This window comes from Canis lupus, chromosome 10, assembly GCF_048164855.1.
Source record: "Canis lupus baileyi chromosome 10, mCanLup2.hap1, whole genome shotgun sequence".
Classification (NCBI taxonomy): Eukaryota; Metazoa; Chordata; class Mammalia; order Carnivora; family Canidae; genus Canis; species Canis lupus.
In genome coordinates, this window is record NC_132847.1 from 68,463,955 (window position 1) to 68,479,241 (window position 15,287).

The window sequence follows — 15,287 nt, forward strand, 5'->3', positions numbered from 1 at the left end:
AGCTTACTCAGCCATCCCCAAGGTCTTTCTTCAAATATGTAGGACAAGTGTCCATTCTCTTGCTTTGTCTTGCAATTCTTGCTATCAATCTGCCATTGATAATAACAGCTATGTAAGTAGATGTTTAGGTTTGCTGATGTATTTTTAAACCTCCCACACTAGACAACATCTATACATAGAATAACTTAGTAACTTACTGAATACATCTCCTCTATATCAGCTGTCTTTGTACTTCTCCATCTCAAGCAGGTTTCATTAAATATTGAAATGTTACTGATGATCTGTTTTACTGCAGGGGGGAGAGAAAGAGAAATCAACTTACACTCTACATGAAAATACTACCATCTATAGAGCATGCAATTCTTGATTTTGGGATTGTGAGTCAGAGGCCCATGTTGGGTATTGGGATTACTTTAAAAATAAAATCTTTTTTAAGAAAAGGGTAGTGGAAAGGGAGGTGGGCAGGGGGATGGGATAACTGGGTGGTGGGCACTGAAGAGGGCACTTGATGGGATGAGCACTGGGTGTTATACTATATGTTGGCAAATTGAACTTCAATTAAAAAAAAGAAAAAATACTACCTTAAATAAAATTTATTTATTTGAAAGAGGGAGAGAGCACTTGTGTGGGGGGAGGGTGGGCAGAAGGAGAGGGAGAGAGAGAGTCTTTCAGGCAGACTCCACGCTGAGCACAGAGCCCAATAAGGGTCTAGGTCCCAGGCCCCTGAGATCATGACCTGAGCCAAAACCAAGAGTTGGATGCTTAACCAACTATACCACCCAGATGCTGCCCCAAAATACTATGTTTTAATTAAGTTATATATTAGGATGATTTCGGCAGTACTTTAATTTAGAAATTAGTGGTAGCAGCACTTTTATATTTATGTAAACTCAATCCTGATTAAATTAAAAGATGCTCAATCAGAGGATCCATCTTAAATCCAATCACTGCAAACTCCCCTTAGTTCATTAACCTAAAACTGCAGCTTGGCTTTGGGCCTCATTTATACAAATAAGTATCAGTTTCAAATTCTGAGCTGGGAGTAATACCTCAGCAGAGAATTGCGAAGTTCTCTTTGAAGAACTGAAAAAGATTTGCTTCTAAGAGTTTCACAGGAGGGGTGCCTGGGTAGGTCAGTCAGTTGAGCATCCGACTCTTGATTTCCACTCAGGTTATGATTTCAGGGTTGTGAGATCAAGCCCCACATCAGGCTCCACACTCGGTGGGGAGGCTGCTAGAGATTCTCTCCTTCTGCTCCTCCTCCCACTCAACTTTTCTCTCTCTCCAATAAGTAAGTAAATAAATAAATAAAATCTTTTTTAAAAAAGAGTTTCATAGCAACATGGCAATGATTAATAAATGAAAAAGACAACTCCCAAAGCACATGAAAAAAGAAAGTCTCACAGGAGCCAAGCCTTTATTGTGTAAGCCCCTGGCCTGACAGGTTCCTGTGAATGAAGCCACTTTGGTAGACGTGACCTTTCTTTATGGATTGGGCAGCCTTGCCAGAGGAAACCTGTTCCACAGGTCGCAAGCTATAACTTCAAATGTTGTAAGACAGAGTAGATAAGAAAGTACAGGTGATTCAGAAGAATGCAACTCACTATTGGATATAGAAGGTTTTAGAGATAAGTAGCAGTGGTCCAAAGACCCTTATGTTTATGAAATTTTCAAAAAACAATAACCTCAATACTATTTAAGTAGTTCCAGGGGAGGGGTGGTGGAAAACAAATAAATAAATAGATAGATAAGCAGATAGATAAATAAAATAAACAGTTACAGACCATACGAAAAGGTAGAGAATTGCCCAATGTATTCAAGATGACTAGATAAACCACAATGCCCAAACTGTGCAAGGACAGAATGAGCAATTACTAAACACACTATGCCAAACTAATCATGGGTAGTAAAACAATGAGGCAATTTCTAATAAAGTTGAGAACAATACAAGGATGCATGGTCTCATAGGTATTATTTAGCATTAACTAGAAGATTCTAGACAACACGGAAAGAGACAAGAACAAAAGAACTATAAGTACCAGGAAGAAAGGGAACAAATGATGCCACTGTCAGTAAATCTAATGGAATCTACTGGAAAAAAAAATAGTTTGTAAACAACAGAAAAACAAATACAAATAATAGGACTTTGGCAAAGTATATCCAAATACAAGAACATAGAAAAATTAGTACTTGTTGATGTATCTGCAAGAACAAGTATGGTATGCTGAAAACAGACCCCCCAAAATGTCCATATCCATCTGTGACCATGTTACCTTATATGGCAGAAGGACTTTGTAGTGTGATGAAGGCAGGGAGATTATCCAGAATTATCTAGATGAGCCTAATGTAGAGATCACACTCCTTATAAGAGACAAAAAGATCAGAGTTAGAGAGTGATTTAAGGACAAAAGGGGCAATTAAGTCAAGGAGCTTCAGAAATGGAGGATGGGTCCCACAAGCCAAGAAATGTAGGTGAGATCTAGAAATTGGAAAGGACAACAAAATGGATTCCCTTCTCTAGCCTCCAGAATAAATACAGGCCTGCTGCCACCATACTTTTAACACAACAGAACTGATTCAGATTTCTGACCTCCAGAAATATAATGAATTCAGATTGTTTTAAGTCACTAAATTTGCAGTAATTTGTCATACTAGCAATAGGAAACTAAAACAACAAAAAAATTACAATAAAAAGGTGCAGCACCCAGCTGCCATGCATGGCCCAACTACTACAGAGCACCATGCACAGCTGCCTTCACATGTTCCACCTAACCACTGATGCATGCTGCACCCAGCCTCGTGCCCCCAGCTACCACAGCACTTCAGAAAATCCAGTATAGGGTAGCAATGCATAACAAATTTGCTACCACCACCACCACCACCCACTTTCAAGTTCCCTGGCAGGCATGCTTACCCTGCCTGGGTCCCTCTAACACTACAGAGAACAAACACAGCCCACAATAGGCAGAGAGTCAGTGTAGACAACTGCACTAAAAGGAAAAGTGATTCAGACACAACAGCAATCTACACACATAGCAACACACATAGGATACTCTCCTGTAGTGCCAGGTCTTGGTGAACAGGGGACACGGCACTGTAGGGTACTCCAAGACTTCTTCATAAAGTCACTACTTTCAAGAATAGATGACATAGCTGACTTTCTTAAAACAAAGATACAAACACAGAGAGGCAGACAAAATGAGGAGATAGAGAAATTTACCCCCAACAAAGGACAGGACAAGGCCACAGCCAGATATCTAAGCAAAACAGATATAAGTAACATGCCTGATAGAGAATTTAAAGCAATGATCATAAGGATACTCACTGGACCTGAGAAGAGTGGAAGACATGAGTGAGACGCTAAGATGGAGATAAAAAATAACATAGCAGAGATAAAGGGCTCAATAAACAAAATGAGAAACACACTTGAAATGAGTAGCAGAATGGAAGAAACAAAGGAATGAATTAGTGACCTAGAAGACAGAGTAATGGGAAGTAATCAAACTGAACAAAAGATAGAAAAAAGAATTATGCAAAATGGGAACAGACTTAGGGAACTCAGTAACTCCATCATACATAATGACATTTGTGTTATAGAAGTCCCAAGAAAAGAAAAAAGAAAAGAGGACAGAGAATTTATTTGAAGAAATAATAACTGGGGGTGCCTGGGTGGCTCACTCAGTCAAGTGTCTGCCTTTGGCTCGGGTCATGATCCCAGGATCCTGGGACTGAGTCCTGCATTGAGCTCCCTGCTCAGCAGGGAGTCTGCTTCTCCCTCTGCCCCTTATGCTCTCTCTCTCTTGCTTACTCTCCCTCTCTCACATAAATAAATTTTAAAATCTTTTAAGAAAAAGAAAAGAGAAGAGAAGAGAAAAAATAAAAGAAAATAACTAATAACTGAAAAATTCCTTAAACTGAGGAAGGAAACAAATATCCAGATCCAGGAGGCACAGAGAACTCCAGTAGACATCAACAAAAGCAGACCCACACCAAGACATATTGTAATTAAATGACAAAATATAGTGATAAAGAAAAAAAATTTTAAAGCAGCAAGAAAAAAGAAGACAGTAATTTAGAAGGGAAAACTCATAAGGCTGCAGGAGATTTTTCAACAGAAATTTTAAAAGCCAGCAGAAAATGGCATGATATATTCAAAATTCTGAATGAGAAAAGTCTGCAGCAAAAAAAACACTCTATCCAGCAAGGCTATCATTCAAAACAGAAAGAGAGATAAAGAGGTTCCCAGACAAACAAAACTAAAGGAGTTTGTGAACACTAAGCCAGCCCTGCAAGAAATATTAAAGGGGATTCTCTGAGTAGAAAGGAGACCAAAAGTGATAGTATAAAGGTAGGAAACACAAAAGCAGTAAAAATTAATATTTCTATTAAAAAATCAGTCAAGGAACTCACAAAATAAAGAATATGATATATAATAACATATATCTAAAACACGGGGAGGAGAGAAGACTGGGCTCAAACTTAAGCAACCATCAAGTTAATATAGACTGTTATATGCAGAAGACATTATGTACAAACTGAATGGTAACCATATATCAAAAAGCCATAATAAACATGCAAAGAAGAGGAAGAAATCCAAATATATTACTAAAGAAAACCAGCAAACAGAGAGAAAGAGAAGAAAGTTATCAGAGAAAAACTTCAGAAACAACAAAAGTAATAAAATGGCAATAAATACATATCTATCAATAATTTCTTTGAATGTAAATGAACTACACACTCCAATCAAAAGATACAGGGTGACAGAATGATTTAAAAAAAAATCCCATCTATATGCTGCCTACAATATATTCATTTCAGACCTAAAGACACCTGCAGATTGAAAGCAAAAGGATGGATAAACATCATGCAAATAGATGCCAAAAGAAAGCCAGAGTATATCAGACAAAATGGACTTTTAAAACAAAGATTATATCAGACAGACTTATATCAGACAAAATGGACTTTTAAAACAAAGATTATAATAAGAGACAAAGAAGGACACTATATAATAATAAAAGGGACAATCCAACAAGACAATTAAAAAATTATATTTATGAACCCAACATAAGAGCACCCAAATACATGAAACAGTTACTAACAGATATAAAAGGACTAGTCAATAATAATACAATAATAGTAAAGAACTTTAACATCCCACTTACATCAATGGACAGATCCTCTATCCAGAAAATCAACAAGAAAACAGTGGTTTTGATTGACACAATGGAACAGAAATATTTGACAGATATATTCAGAACATTCCATCCTAAAAACAACGGAATACACATTCTTTGCAAGTGCACAAGTAACATTCTCCAGAATAAATGACATATTAGGCCACATAACCTGCCTCAACAAATTTAAAAACATTGAAGTCATACCATGCATCTTTTCTGACCACAATGCAATGAAACTAGAAGCCAATCATAAGAAAAAATCTGGAAAGACCATAAATGCATGGAGGTTAAATAACATGCTGCTAAACAATAAATGGGCCAATGAAGAAATAAAAGAAAAATTAAAGAGTACATGGAAACAAGTAAAAATAAAAACACGAAGGTCCAAAACCTTTGGGATGCAGCCAAAGCAATTCTGAGAGTTTATAGCAATACAGACCTACTTCAAAAAGCAAGAAAAACCTCACATAAACAACGTAACCTTACATCTAAAAGAGCTAGAAAAAGAAAAATGAAACTTAAAACCAGCAGAAGGAATGAAGTAAAGATGAGAGCACATGGCGCCTGGGTGGCTCAGTTGGTGAAGTGTCTGACTCTTGCTTTTGGCTCAGATCATGATCTTAAGGTGTGAGTGAGACTGAACCCCTTGTTGGGTCCATGCTCAGCGTGGATCCTGCTTAAGATTCTCTCTCCTCCTCTTCCTCTGCCCCTCCTGCTGCTCATGCGTGCACTTTCTCTCTCTCTCTCTCACTCTCTTGCTCTATCTCTCTAAAAAATACTTTTTAAATTAAAGCAATAAAGATGAGAGCGGAGATAAATGATATAGAAATGAAAACAAAAACAATAGGACAGGGGATCCCTGGGTGGTTCAGCGGTTTAGCGCTTGCCTTCGGCCCAGGGTGTGATCCTGGAGACCCGGGATCGAGTACCACGTCAGGCTTCCTACATGGAGCCTGCTTCTCCCTCTGCCTGTGTCTCTGCCTCTCTCTCTGTCTCTCATGAATAAACAAATAAAATCTTAAAAAAAATAGGACAGATCAATGAAACCAGGAGCGGATTCTCTGAAAACAAAACAAAACTGATAAACCTCTAGCCAGATTTCTCAACATAAAAAAGAGAGAGATGACTTAAATAAAATCACAAATGAGAGGAGAAATATCAACCAACACTACAGAAACACAAACAGTTGGAAGAGAATATCATGAAAAACTATACACCAATAAACTGGACAACTTAAAAGAAATCATAAATTCCTAGAAATATGTAAACTACCACAACTTGAAGCAAGAATAAAAAGAAAATTTGAACAGACCAATAAGCACCCAAAAAATTGAATCAGTAATCAAAAAGCTCCCAACAACAACAACAACAAAAAAGCTCCCAACAAACAAAAGTCCTGGACCAGATGGCTTTATAGACAAATTCTACCAAACATTTATTTATTTATTTTTATTTCTACCAAACATTTAAAGACAAAGTAATACCTATTCTTTTCTAACTCTTCCAAAAAGTAAAAAAGGAAGGAAAAGTTCTAAATTCATTCTATGAGGCTAGCATTATCCTGATACCAAAACTGGATAAAGATACTACTAAAAAAAGAAAAATATAGGCCAATATCTCTGATGAACATGGATGCAAAAATCCTCAACCAAATACTAGCAAACTGAATCCAACAGTTCATTAAAAAAAAATAATTCATCACGATTAAGTGGGATTTATTCCCAGGGTACAAGCGTGGTTCAATAGTCACAAATCAATCAATGAGATACATCACATCAAAAAGAGAAAGGATAAGAATCATATCATTTCAACAGATGTAGGAAAAGCATATGACAAATACAACATCCATTCATGATAAAAATCCTCAACAATGGTCTAGAGGGAACATACCTCAACATAATAAAGGCCTTATATGAAAAACTCATAGCTAATATTACCCTTAACAGGGAAACATTGAGAGCCTATCTACTGAGGTTAGTTAGGAACAGGACAAGGATAATCTACTCTCAACACTTTTATTCAACAAAATGCTGGAAGTCCTAGCCACAGCAATCAGACTACAAAAAGAAATATTTTTAAGGCATCCAAACTGGTAGAAAAGAAGTAAAACTTTCACTATCTGCAGATGGCATAATACTATATATATATAGTATTAGTATATAGTATAGTATTATATATATATAATCCTAAAGACTCCACAAACTGCTAGAACTGATAAATTAATCAGTAAAGTTGCAGGATTCAAAATCAACATATGGAAATCAGTTTCATTTTTATACACCAATAATGAAGTGGCAGAAAGAGAAATTAAGAAAACAGTCCTATTTATAATTGCATCAAAAATAACCAGATACCTAGGAATAAATCTAGCCAAAGAAGTGAAAGACTTCTACTCTGAAAACTATAAAACACTGATGAAAAAAATGGAAGATGACACAAAGAAATGAAAAAACATTCCATGCTCATGAATTGGAAGAAAAATATTGTTAAAATGTCCACACCACCCAAAGCAAACTACAGATTTAATGTAACCCCTATCAAAATATCAACAGCAGTTTTCACAGAACTAGGACAAACAGTTCTAAAATTTGGTATGGAACCACAAAAGACTCTGAATAGCCAAAGCAGTCTTGAAAAAGAAAAGCAAAGCTGGAGACATCAAAATTCCAGACTTCAAGTTTTATTACAAAACTGTAGTAATCAAAACACTATGGTATTGGCCAAAAGTGGACACAGAAATCAATGTAACAGAATAGAAAACTCAGAATTAAACCCGCAATTATGTGGTCAATTAATCTTTGACAAAGGTGGAAAGAATATACAATGGGAAAAGGACAGTCTTTTCAATAAACTGTGTTGGAAAAACTGGACAGCAACATGTAAAAGAAAAAAAACTGGACCACTTTACTACACCACACACAAATATAAATTCAAAATGATGAAAGGGGGCACCAGATGCTCAGTGGTTGAGCATCTGCCTTTGGTTCAGGGCATGATCCCAGGCTTCTGGGATCGAGTCCCACATTGGGCTCCCCTCAGGGAGTCTGCTTCTCCCTCTGCCTATGTCTCTTCCTCTCTCTGTATCTCTCATGAATAAATGAATAAACTCTTAAAAATGGATAAAAGACTTAAATATGAGACATTAAACCATCAAAATCCTACAGGAGAACACAGGCAGCAACCTTTTTGACATTGGCTGTAGCAACTTTTTTTTCTAAATATCTTTCCAGAGACAAGAGAAACAAAAGCACAAAATAAACTACTGAGACAACATCAAAATAAAAAGCCTCTTCACAGAGAAGGAAACAATCAACAAAACTAAAAGGCAACCTTTGCAAATGACATATCCAGTAAAAGGTTAGTATCCAAAATATGTAAAGACCTTATAAAACTCAAATAATCCAACTAAAAAATGGGCATAAGACACGAACAGACATTTCTACAAAGAAGACATACAGATGGCCAACAGACACATAAAAAGATGTGCATCATCACTTATCATCAGGGAAATGCAAATCAAAACTACAATGAGATATCACATCACATCTGTCAGATTGACTAAAATCAACAACACAAGAAATAACAGGTGTTGGTGAGGATGTGAAGAAAAAGGAATGCACACTGGTGCAGCTACTATGGAAAACAATATGGAGGTTCCTCAAAAAGTCAAAAATGGACTACTCTATCATCCAGTTATCATACTACTGGGTATTTACCCAAAGAATACAAAAACACTAATTCAAAGGGATACATGCATCCCTATGTTTATTGCATTATTTATAATAGCCGAACTATGGAAGCAGCCTAAGTGTCCATCAACTGATGAATGGATAAAGATGATGTGGTGTGCATGTGCACACACACACACACACACACACACACTGGGATACTACTCGGCCATAAAAAAGAATGAAATCTTGCCATTTGCCACGACTTGGATTGAGCTAGAGAGTATAATGCTAAGTGAAATAGGTCAGTCAGAGAAAGACAAATACCATATGATTTCACTCATATGTGGAATTTAAGAAACAGAACAAACGAGTAAAGGGGACCAAAAAAAGAGAGAAAGAGATAAATGAAGAAACGAACTCTTAACTATATAGAACAAACTGATGGTCATCAGAGGGGAGGTGGGTGGAGGATGGGTGAAATAAGTGATGGGGATCAAGGAGAGCACTTGTCGTGATGAGCACCGGGTATTGTATGGAAGTGTTGGATCACTATACTGTACATCTGAAATAATATTATATGGTATGCTGAATTAAAATCAAACTTTAAAAAAATGAAATAAAATAATTAAAAGATCCCTATCCACAAAAGAAGAAACCACAAACAAACTTCAAATGACTAGAATAGAAATAGATCTCTTAGAAAATAAATCTACCTAGAAATGTCTAAGACTTAAGAAGATTTTTTTCTTCCTGAAGGACAGAAAGGAAAACAATGGAGAAATACCACATCGCTGAATGGAAAGACTTAAGAGTAAACCTTCTTGGAATGTGTTAAGTTTGCACATTCATTCAACGACTATTTAGGAAGTTCTTACCATGTACAGGCATGCTTTAGGTGCTAAGGATACAGTGGGGGGAAACGTCCCTGCATCTCAGGGAATTCATTCCAGTGAAAATGGCAGAAAAGAAAGAAGTAAACAAATAAATAAAAAATATAATCATATGTGCCAGTAAAGACTAGAGAAAAGCATGGCAGGAGGAAAGAGAGCATGGCCAGGGAAGGCCCTCTGTGCAGATTGTTTGGGAGTAGAGTACTGAGGGTTGTGAGTGAGTCACCAGGAATGGAGGAAGAGGGGTCAGAAGGAGGCCCAAGGTCAACATCCCAGATGTAGGAATCAGCTTGGCATACCACAGAACAGAAAGCAATTATTGCTAAAATTCTTCTAAAAGATGAAAGAGAATAGCATTTAAAAAAAACTGAATTAAAAATATTGGAAGAAGCCATAAGCAAGTATCAGTACCTATTATAAAGGTACAACAGTGTTTCTTTTTTTTAAGATTTTATTTATTTATTAGAGACAGAGAGAGAGAGGCAGAGACACAGGCAAAGGAAGAAGCAGGCTCCATGCAGGGAGCCCGACGTGGGACTCGATCCCGGGTCTCCAGGATCATGCCCTGGGCTGAAGGTGGCGCTAAACCACTGAGCCACTGGGGCTGCCCAACAGTGTTTCTCAAACCTTTTATCATTACAGTCCCACAAGACTTTTAAAACATTTCCCCCCAATCTCTCACCTTCTATAAAATCTTAATATCCTCAATATGCTATATGTTTCTTATGTACTGTATCCTTGTCTAAGGTTCATATATGAAAAAGAGTAGTATTTTCTTGCCCTCAAGAACCAATTTTTGCCCCTTTGTGAGTGATCCTGCCTCCCGGGGTGACACCAACCCCGCTGAGAATATGCTAGAGCAATTAAATAAAACTGTCTCACTGGTTAAATTCAGTTTGTTCTCGGTCAGGGAGCGACTCTCACCCTAGGTCTCCTTCCCTCCACTCAGGAGGCTTATGGTTTGGACCACAGACAGGTTGAACCCCTGATGTGTTCACAGGGGAGAAAAGGATCCCCGACAGAGCTAGTCCTGAATCCCTTCCTACCCTGCTCTCTGGCCCTTGGCTACGGAAAGTACATGCCCTGTCCCTCATACAAATATTCCTTCCCTGGCTCATTTTTAGTGGCCACTCTGCCTTCTCTGTCTTTCCTTTCCCAGCCCAGCAGGCCAATCAAATCTAGAATCCTGAAGGTGAAAAACCAGCCCTGCAAGAATATCTCAAAGAAGAGAAAAGCTGGCTCTTAGTTCATCAGCTTTTGTGAAACTTGGTTTCTGCTTCACTCGTGTGAGGGAGCACCTCGGAGCAAAGTCCATCATTACTTCCTCGGTGTTCCCATAATACCTTCAAATACTTCAATTACACGTTATGCACTGTATTATTATCGATCCTATCGCCCCACTGAACCGAGAGCTCCTTGAGGGGAGAGATTAAGTCTCCTTCATCTCTGAACTCCTTATGTCCCAGACAGTGGCAGGCCCAGCATTCCTGGTTGCTTAAGTGTAAACAATCAGCAGTACGGAGAAAGCTAAGCAACTGATATCATATTAAGCCAATGAAATACAGCCTCTGTATGAGGCATGGTTTCTGCCCCTAGTATGTATTTAACCTAGAAGAGGAGTTACACCTAATATCAATAAAACAAAAATACAAGGGCATATATAACATCATAAAGTAAATTTAAATAACAGCATTTCACAGATGCTAATTGTGCATCAGGTATTGTTCTGATTCCTCATAACCCGCTTAGTTTCACAATAAACCCACGATACAGGTATTGCTATTCCCATTTTAAAAGTTAAAGCAACTCAGGCACATAAGGGTTAAGTAATTTGCCCAAAGGCATGCAGATAGTAAGAGATCTGAGATTTGAATTAGATAGCCTGACTCCAGAGTAACTGTGCCAAGCTATTACCTATACTTCCTCCTGAAGCAGAGTATAAGCATTCAGAAAGAAGATATACTTTCAGTTGGGGAGACTGTAAAAGAAGGGATGAACTAAAGAAAAGGAACTAAAGAAAAATGGGGAGGGGATTCCAGGTAGAAGACACTGCATGTGCAAAGATAGGGGGGGTGGGAAAGTTAGCACTTGCAAAGTTATTCTATTTTTTTTTTAATATTTTATTGGTGTTCAGCAAAGTTATTCTAGATGAGTGTTGCAATTTGTTCAAGGATAATAGTGGCCAGTTAAATCCAAATCTCTGAACACATTTCCCAAAATACTCTTCAGATCAACAAGTAGAACAAGTACACCAGTGCTGTCATCATATCCAGAAGACAGAGAAGATATGAAATTTTAAATTTCCTTTTAATAGAAGAATAAATACCAAATTCTAGCAAAGCTGTTTCTCAACCTCCCACAAGTTACTGCAGAAGAGTGAGAGGTCTTGAGAAGAGCATGGGAAAGAGAAGAGGAAAACAAAGGTCTGCACATGAGCTAAATTAACTCCCAGAAAGAGACATGCCACCTTCAGTGTGAAAATGCTATAAAGAAGACCTGGTATATCAGAGTTCAGACTACAGCAAAGGATGAAAAGTCCAGGAGGCTTCTGGTAGTCATATGAGAAAGGCATTGCTTCTGGGAAAGAAGATGACTAAATGGAAAGAACTGGTGTTCAGTGGAGACTAAGTAGTGATGGGAAAAAGAGGCAAGGGGGGGCATGCAAGATCCTACAAGGCAAAAGAGAACACCCAAATAAAAGAATATACCATTCATCCCCACACACACCAAAAAACAAAAATATCCTTGAAAGGAATTGCACTTCATCAAATGACAGAAGAGGGCACTCTTGACCTAGAAATATTATTAACCATTCTAAACTACCAATTCTACAGAATATACAAAAGCAGTGTTCACTAAAAAGAAAGAGGAGCACCCGGGTGGTTCAGTAAGTTAAGTGGCTGCCTTCAGCTAGGGGCATGATCCCAGGGTCCTGAGGATACAGCCCAGTATCAGGCTCCCTGTTCAGTGGGGAGTCTGCTTCTCCCTCTCCCCGCTATTCATTCTCTCTCTCAAATAAATAAAATAAACATCTTTAAAAAGAAAGAAAGCCATCCAGAAGCTGATCATCAAAATATGTCATTTTGTGAAAAAACTCCACATTTTTTAATAACATCCAAACAAGGATTTTTTAATAAAATGAAACAAATGATAACTCTGTAACACAATAACCTGAAGTAAATATCCTTAAAAAAGCATTGTGGGGTATGAGGAAAACACCTTGAGTCAGAAATTCAAACGCTAAGAACAGAAATGGACACAAAGCAGAGGTGAAAGGAAATTAAACAAAAGGGACTGAATTCAGGAAACAAATAAAAGGAAAAGATAAACTCATATCAGAAATAAAGTCAAAATGTCATAGTACCCAAAGAATAAATTAGAATAAAAATTAATGAGGAAAATTGAAGAAATGCAGAAAAGCAGCCCAGAAGAATAAAAATGATATTAAAAAGAAGTAAAAAGGAGCAAAAGTCAAATGGTTGAAATGGAATAAAAGCAAAGATCCAACATATGTATAATAAAAGTCTCTAAGGAAGAAAAACATTAAAACAGAATTAATATTTAAAACTATAATCCAGGGTAAGTTAACAAAAATAAAAATATCTGAATATAAATACTGAAAGGGCCCACTGTATACCTGAGAAAACCCATCCAGCACAGTCAAACCTAAGATTTGACCAAGTAAAACTACTATACTGTAAAGATAAAGAAAAAAAAAATCTCAGCATCTCCACTCAAAGAAATAAATAAGATCCAAAAGCAAAAGAATTAAGTGGCATCAGATTCTCCAAAGCTAAAAAATAAAGCAAGGCAACAAAAGAATGGAATTTTAAGAAAACTCAAATCAAGAAATGTGAACCAAGACTTGCATATCCAGCTAAGATTATCTTTCAAGTATCAAGGCCATGGAGACTTTTAAAAATTTATATATGTATGCTACTCAGCATATGCAAGATCTAACTTGTTCTGTGTGCTAGAGGGACACCTAAAATAAAGTGCTTCAGAGAGACTAAATATAAAGTGATGGACAGCAGACAAATGGAAACCATAGGAAAGCAGGGGTTGTAATCCTCACGTAAGTAGAAGTCAAGCCAGAAAGCTTTAAATATGACAAAGAACACTTTTTAATGCAAAAAGCCATAATTCACAATGAAGATAAAATGCAACCACCTTTATAAAGTAAAAGAAAAAATAAAAAGGAATTTAAGAGGAGTACCAGCGTAGCTCAGTTGGTTAAGTGTTTGCCTTTGGCTCAGATCATGATCTCAGGGTCCTGGGGTCTAGCCCCACTTTGGGCTCCCTGCTCAGCAGGGAGTCTGCTTCCCCTTCTCCCTCTGCCCCTCCCCCTGCTTGTGTTCTCATTCTCTAATAAATAGATAAAATCTTTTTTAAAAAAATGAATATAATAAATATGAAAGCAGAAATCAATGATAGAGTTGAAGAAGGGTCACCAACTTTTTCTTTTTCTTTTTCTTTCTTTTTTTTTTTTTTGTTTTTTTTTTTGCCAACTTTTTCTATAAAGAGTCAGAGAGTAACTATTTTAGTAAAAATTTTCTGGGCCAGGTCAGTCACAACTATTCGACTCCATCTTTGTAGCACAAAAGCAGTCACAGACATTATATAAATAAACAGCTTAGCTTTTAGTGTCCAATAAAACTTTATTATAGAAACAGGCGACAGGCCAGATGTGGCCCCAATGCAAAGGGGGAAGGAAACAGTAGATTCAATTAAGAGAACAAAACCTTGGCTTTTTGAAAATAATAATAAAACAGATGAACTGCTGGCTAACTTAATCTGGGAGAAAGGAAGAAAATACAAATAAAGGGAGAAATAATCATTGAAATAGAGGAAAATTCAAAAAGTTAAAGAAATGTACTCTGCAGACCACTCTGTAGATAAATTTGAAAACACAGAGAAAATGTGTAATTCCAAGGAAAAAGCTTGCTAAAATTGACCCCATTAAACATAAAAAGTTTCAACAGACCATTGTCCATGGGGGGAAAAAGGGGGGACGGTGAGAAAGTTACCAAGGAACTACCCTGAGGAAAAGCTGCCTTCCCCGGGGTGTTTTGTGGGGAAATTCTACCTCACTGCTGGAGACCAGATAGTCCAAATGCTATGTGAATTATAATAATGAATGAAACCTTTCAGATAATGAAGTGCTTAATGATGAAAGAAACCTTTCAGATTATTTTTATAAAACAAGGAAAATATTAATGCCTAAGCCTGATAAAGATGATACAAAATAGAAAACTATAAACCAGTATCACTTATGAATATTGATACAAAATATGAAAGAAAATATTAGTGAACAGAACCCAAAACCATAGAAGAAACAAATACCCCATAGCCAAGTGGGATGTATTTCAGGAAGAGAGAGAGAGAATGGGGGAGAAGTGGAATATGAGAGAGAGAGAAATTTGAAATACCAAAATTTGAAAGATACAAGGGAATGAAATAAAAGAGAATATACTGTAGTTAGTTTTCCTTTGCACATATTAATGGACTTTTTTTTTTTAATGGACATTTTTGACTAAGGAGTTAGGGGA

General features: G+C 37.0%; 1 protein-coding gene across 1 annotated transcript in view; it reads right to left on the minus strand.

Annotated features, from left to right (window-relative positions):
- The window catches only part of SUSD1 (sushi domain containing 1), a 130,069-nt gene that overhangs the window by 32,564 nt on the left and 82,218 nt on the right, over positions 1-15,287 (minus strand). The window contains exon 11 of the mRNA XM_072840349.1: positions 198-289. Within this exon, the coding sequence (XP_072696450.1) occupies positions 198-289 (92 nt within the window). The remainder of the gene's footprint in view (positions 1-197; positions 290-15,287) is intronic.